The sequence below is a fragment of the Podarcis melisellensis genome, assembly GCF_964234715.1.
Source record: "Podarcis melisellensis genome assembly, chromosome: Z".
Classification (NCBI taxonomy): domain Eukaryota; kingdom Metazoa; phylum Chordata; class Lepidosauria; order Squamata; family Lacertidae; genus Podarcis; species Podarcis melisellensis.
Window position 1 is genome coordinate 25,854,370 of NC_138547.1, and position 6,828 is coordinate 25,861,197.

A 6,828-nucleotide genomic window follows, 5' to 3' on the forward strand; every position below is an offset into this window, starting at 1 on the left:
AGGGGTAGCCAATGTAATGTCCTCCAGGTGTTGCTGGACTACAACTCCCATTATCCCTGGCAATTGACCATGCTGGCTGTGGCTGATTGGAGTTGCATCCTGACAGTATCTGGAGGACAGCACACTGGCTACCCTCAATGTAGGAAACACTGAGTGATCTGACTTGGTATAAGGCAGCTTCCTATGTTCCTAACATTTTGTTGTCTTTTTGCATTGTACAAGGTTAGCCTTCCCCGGCCTGGCACCCTCCAGATCATTTGCAGGGGGCACACCTCCTAGCAGAACCCCATAGTTCAAAACTTCTGGGGAGCACCAGGTTGGCCAAGACTGCAGTCTATGCAAATGTTTCTCTTGAACAACAGAGGTGCCTTAAATGGCCTGGTGACAGCCGGGACGAGAAGGATTGGGAGCCATAGAGATGTTGAAATAATATGGAAGCTGCCTCTCTTGTTAAAGCATGATCATGGTTGTAGTGCAGGGGTGGAGAACCTTTTTCGCCCAATGGGCCAGTTCTTTAATTCCCACCTGCACAGGATACCTGTGACAAGTGGATGGAACCACCCACCTGTCAAAGTTGGCTACTGGGGGTGGCGGGAGGTAGAGGCTAAGCAGGAATGAACAACTTGTGCATCAGCTGATGGGCTGAGGGTTCAGTCCTTTCTTCAGCAATCAGCCCTTTAAGGAATTTGGCATGGACAGCCAAACTGAGCAAGCTTGAATCCCCTCCTCACCTATCAGTTAGTGGGTAATCTACTTTCTGCAGCAATCAAGCCTGCCCATCAGCCCTAGTAAACCAAATTGGAAAACGTGGTGAACCAATATGATTTGTGGGCTGAAGGCTTCCTGCCCCTGCTGTAGAACATGAGGGAAAGGCAACACACACACATAAAACTTTTAAATTTGTTGTCTATAGGCAATACACACACACACACAAAACTTTTAAATTTGTTTTGACAATGCCTATTTCTTCATTTTCTTATGGTCATGGTTCATTCTCAACAGGAGCAAGCAACATCTCCATGCAATGGAGCATTCCAATGGCCAAAGAACTTCAGCCTTGATTATTTAGCACTGGATTTTAATTCCGCTTCTCCGTCTCCTGTACAAAAGGTAGGCCTTGCTCACAACAACTTCTGCTGCCGCTCCCTGACATCAGTAATAAAAATTAAATGGTGGCATGTAATATCCAATACCTGCTTCCTTTTTTTCACAAGTGAGCAGAGTATTGTTAGTGCTTCTTTAAATCAAGGGTGGGGAATCTTGGGCCCAGGAGCTGAGTGTGGCCCTCCAGGCCTTTGTATCTAGCCCTTGGAACTCTCCCCAGAACATACTCCTCACTGGCTCTGCATCACACCCTAAATGTTTTTGCCTGGCTGCCTCTTGCTTGCCTCCATGAAAGTTGAAGAGGGGTGCGAATATGAAGATAAAATTCACATCCCTTGCTCTACCAACTTTTGCCTCTGACCCTGCTTGCCACTGGCATGTGGTCCCCAGAAAGTCACCAAAAGGGTATGCTCCTCTTGAGCTGAAAAACATTCCCCACTCTTGCATTAGAGGCAATTCTCTGGGTTCAAAACCCACTCCAGTCTTGCCTGATCAAGAGCTTTAACTCAGAGGAAAACCATTTCCCCTTCATCTCAAGGTGAACATATCACTGTATTGCACTTTCCTGTGTCTGCCTGGCCTGTTCTGGGCTGTGTGACAAGGTAGCAGATGGGGAATTATGTCTGAAACCAGTAGCAAGACAACAGGCATGCTTGCTTGCTGATGTCACCCCTGGCTTCAAGGTGAAAAAAGAAATGCCAGCTAAGGTTGGAGAGGAGGGGAAGAATTGACAGAAGCCCAGCTGTAGCTGTGTTCATGTTTTGCACGTCCTCACGTATGTTTGTTTGTTTGTTTGTTTCATTTCCTTCACCTTGGCAGAAACCTTTCCTCTCTGAAGAACAAAGAGTGGATTATGTCCAAGTAGATGAGCAAAGAACTCAAGCTCTCCAGAACACTAAGCAGGAATGGACAGATGAAAGGCAATCCAAAGTTTGAAGAGAGAAGCGTTGACTAGCTTGAATTTGCACATTAAAATCCAGGATGTTTGGATGATTCAGCAGGGGCAGTGCAAAACAGAAGTCTCTGGCATTGTGAAATAGAGTGATGGTCAGCTGCTTTCTTTAGAAGCCACATCTTTTGGGGGTGGAAGGAGCACATCAGTGAGAGAGGATTGAGTTGTACTATGTCCAGATCACATAGTCACTGTCATCTTCTCAATCCCTCCTTCCAGTAAGGACCTGTGGTACCATTTTAACACCTGAATTTGGTCCTCTCTAAACACTTAATGGGAACAAAAGTCTTGCAATGTCACATGAAACACTGCAGTTACTTATTTCTGTTTTAGATATATGTATATAAATGTATATATTCCTGCCTATTTAACAGATGCTGCATCTACTGTAGTGTCTGGTACTGACAGGTGTTTGAGAATAAGGGCTAAACATTGGAAACAATTTAAAAACAAACTTCTTTTTTTTGCAGGGGTGGGGGGAGTGGGAGTTGAGGATTTCCCTTAGTATAATATGTTTAACTGTCATTCATTTATTGAAGAATGTAAATAGAACTTTGCACTGTTGACAATGGAAATAATTATTCCCCTCTTGTGCTCATCATGCATCATGGAAAACTCACATCCACCACAGTTAATCTTGCTCTACTTTCGTGGCCACCTTTCCATCTGATGAGCTCACAATGCATTTGGGGTTTTCCTTTTCCTTCTGTTATGACCTGTGCTGCAAGGAGTTGCTTCCAACGTAGCACAAGCCCTACTGTGCATCCTCTCACTTAACTGAACCTTTCTGAAAGAAATCAACGGAAGCAGCAAAGCTACTTCTTCTTTCATGAAAACAAAGCCTTGACACAGTCGGTCAAGCACCAGAAAGCATTATCTACACAGTAAAGGAAGAAAATGGCATTGAAATACACAGGGATAGTCATCTGGCTTATGGATCTCAACCAGGGCATTCATCCCAGATGGCAGAGCAAGGATTTTGCTCCCACTGTTGATGCTAGGAAATGACTAGAACAGACTTGCTAAAGCCTTTTAGCAGTAATATATTTCACTTCACATTTAGCCTTCTTTTAATAAAAATAAATGAGGATATAGCAACTGTTGGGGGCAGTGGTTTGCTAAATTGGGACTGCTTTAATGTTTCAAAGGGCTTCCACTCCCCCAGTTGCCACCTCTCCCTCCTCATCCCTGCTGACAGGGCTCCTTTGTTTATAACAGCTTAGTAGCAGGCTGAAATTGAACCAATGAAGCTTTCACTAATCACTGCTCCTACATACACTGCTGGTTGGATATCTCTTGGGGCCGGCTACAACACTGCTGCCTGTACAGACACTGCCAATAAAGAAAAGGGTAACTGCCAATAATTAGGTCTTGCAAACAGGTTCATTTCAATGAGTTGCTTGGTAGGGGTGGGCAACATGTCACCCTCCAGATAGTCATGGACCAGAACTCCCAGCATTCTTGACCATTGGCCATGCTGGTTGAGGTGGATGGGAGCTGGGGGTCCAACAACATCTGGATGGTCCCAGATTCCCCATCTCTGATGTTAGCACTGTGCAAGCTCCCTGTCCCTCTTTCAGTTCAAGACACAATTCAGTTTGGATCAATTCACACCCAACATCCAAATCAAAATTTGGAGATCCGAATCTTCAGTCCTCAGAGAGGTATGCATTGGGAAGCCAAAGTGACCACAATCCTCCCCCTAGATGCATGGCATTTGAATACATGGTAGCTCCTCCAGAGAGGGTTTCAGATAGGTAGCTCCAGGGGTTTATGTGCTAGCCACCTTTAAAGCTTGTCCCCTCCCCACACAAATAAAGTGTTTCAAAAGTAAAATGGCCGTAGCTTCGTTGTTTTTGCATATAACTGCCTGCAGCTTGAAGACACCTGGTAATGAGGTTGCCTTGTTAATAACTGGATTTGAACGTTACTTTCTCCTTGTTCATTGCCCATCTACAGCAATGGCAGAGAGCAGGGGTGGGATCCAGCCCCACGTCAGAATAGTACCACAGATTGCCTTCAGTCTGAAGGTGTCAACACCACCACAGGAACAGTGAGGGCATCAGAGGAAGCATTTCCTGATGGCACTGGAGAGCATATCTGTTGCTGCTCCCCACCCTCAGCATTCCCAATGGAAGAACTCCTCCTCAATCCACCTGAGAACCTCAGACACAAAGGATTGTATGGCTATGGGACCAGGCTTGCACCTGCTACGAAAAACACCCCTCAAGACAGGCAAGAAACCACACAGGCTGCTGCTACTGCCCACCACCCCAGCAAGCAGTCCTAGGATGGACTAGGCTGACCGGTGGCAAACTAATCTGGCCAGTGATGGTGCTGTTGCTGCCAGCATCTCTGATGGCACAACAGCTGCCCTGTGGAAGTGTGCTGCTTTTTCACTGTAGGTGTATGGTGTATTCATAAGACGGACACCTACAAATGCAGAAAACAACACATCTGTAATGCAAACCTAACTAAAAAACTAGGGCCATTTTGGGGGAGGGCATAAGGGAAGTGTCACTGGCTAAGTAACAAACACTAAAGATACAGACAATAAACAGGGTTTTCAATTTTTTTAGAATAAGATTAGGATTGGGAAAGCATTGTAAAACAAACAGGTATGTAAGAAAGAATGCTGGTATCAACTAAAGGCTAACAAAAGACAAGCTGAACAAAACCCACTAAATTTGTGCTGACATTCAAGAGAACTTGCAAAACAGTAAATGTCTCCGAGAGAGAGACGCCTGTAACAGTTCACCACCCTCCAGCACTGTGATTGGCTATTAATGAGCAAAATTCAAATTCCCCTTTCCCCACCCTGGTAGTCCCCTTACATGGCATTGATTTGCAACACTTTGAAGACAAGCTGTCTTGTTTTGGGGAGTGTTTTGCTGTGACTGGCTTGAGAGATGCCTTGACATGTTTCAGGCCTGCTTCAGTTTGGGATCTGTCCAGAGCAGTCACACAGCCCTACATGACATAGGTGGTTGACAAGTTTTGTCATTTCAAGCCATGAAATTATTATATACGTGAGTGTTGGAATGTTGATCAACATTATATCCAGTTGATCAACAGGATATTTCTGTACCATTAGGTAGAGTATGTTGCAGAGCTGCAGTTGTAGAGACATAGGAAGCTGCCTTATACTGAATCTATTTAGTTCAGTATTATTGACACAGATATGGCAGCAGCTCTCCAGGATTTCAGACAGGACATACGCCCAAACCTACATGGAAATTCTGGGGGTTGAACCTGGGACCTTTTGCATGCCAATCAACTGCTCCCCTACTGAGCTCTGGCCCTTCTAATGCATTGACCGACTAGATCAGGGAAGGAAAAATGTGTCCCTCCATATTTTGTTGGATTCAACTCCCACTGGACCTGACCGTTGGCCATAGTCTCTGGGGCTGACGGGAATTGAAGTCTCAAAAATACCTGAGTGCAAAAGCTTTCCCATACCTGGACTAGATGAATCATTTATTCCAGCAAGAGTTGTATGTTCCGTTTCTTTCTACATAGACCACCTAGTTCAGATGCAGCATGTCACTTAGTGGTGGCTGGTGCTCATTGGGACTGGCAAGGCGGAAAGCAGTGAGTCCAACTGTAGATGGAGCCAGAGCCAATGACAAACAGAGCCAACTAATTCCAGTTTCTTCTTCATCCTCCATGCTTCTGACTACAATGGTTATGTTTTACCTCCAATTTCAGAGGCAGCATGCCTCTTCATACCAATTGCTGGGAAACGCAGGTGAGCAGAGTGCTGTTGTGCTTGTGTCCTGTTTGCAGGCTCCCCACAGGCATCTGGTCATCTAGTATGAGAACAGGATGCTGGGGTAGATAGCCACTGGCCTGATCCAGTAGGCTATTCTTAATGTTCTTGCATCCTGCCAAGTTCTACAAAGGCAGAACAGAAACTAATGAGGTGGAGGCAGCTGATCACCAGGGTCACCACCTGGACTGGTGCTAAGTTTGAGGGGAGGCAGGTAGGGACTGATGGGGAAAAAATGGTGGGAGAAGGCTGCTGCCTTCATGTCTCATCTGTGGACGTCCAAGAGGCATCTGTCAAACCACTGCTGGACAAGGTGGAGCCTTGGTCTGGTCCAGCAGGTTTGCTCTTGTGTTCTTACAAGTGGGGCATATGAACAAATATTGCAGTGTGGGGTGCTCCTGTCCAGAGTTCCAGCCAACCGACCAACCAACCAACCAACCAACCAACCAACCAACCGTGTCTTCTTTCAGTGGACTCCATTACATTATCCTCCCTGTGGGTTGATGCACATGCACCCAAAAGAGCGAGAGACAACTTTTTGGGACCAAAACCATAGATTTTGATCAATGAGCCCAGACCAAACATTTCAATAAGTATTCACTGTAACATTTTCTAACTGAAAGCCTTATATAGATATTTCGCCTTATAAGTGGGACTTGTGGTGGAATGGTGCAGTGTGGAAAGCTCCAGTACAGTGTGCCAGCCATCTAGTCATATCCACTTCCCAGGACACTCCATTACATTTCCCCTCCACTAGTTTCCAATTCCAAGCAGACATTTAGCATTTTGTAGGTGCTAAAGCATGCACAGTCCTCATTGGACTGCTTGGGAGATTTCCATGCCCCCTTAAATCCCCACCCCCAAGTAATTGTTTCTATTTCTGCAAACCTTGTAGTTCCTGCTAGCATGCCAATTCCTCTTTTGTTTCTCAGGATTCCTGAGATGTAGCCATGATGTCTGTGCATATTCAGTAATACACACATCCACAAAATGAAGTGCTAAC

At 45.5% G+C, this 6,828-nt stretch overlaps 1 protein-coding gene across 6 annotated transcripts in view; it reads left to right on the forward strand.

Annotated features, from left to right (window-relative positions):
• The window catches only part of GAB3 (GRB2 associated binding protein 3), a 78,553-nt gene extending 74,661 nt beyond the window's left edge, over positions 1–3,892 (forward strand). For all 6 annotated transcript variants that reach the window (XM_081897410.1, XM_081897415.1, XM_081897412.1 and 3 more), the window contains 2 exons: positions 1,003–1,110; positions 1,924–3,892. In XM_081897410.1, coding sequence (XP_081753536.1) covers positions 1,003–1,110; positions 1,924–2,040 — 225 coding nt within the window. In that variant the 3' untranslated portion in view covers positions 2,041–3,892. The remainder of the gene's footprint in view (positions 1–1,002; positions 1,111–1,923) is intronic.
• The last annotated feature ends 2,936 nt before the right edge of the window (positions 3,893–6,828 follow it).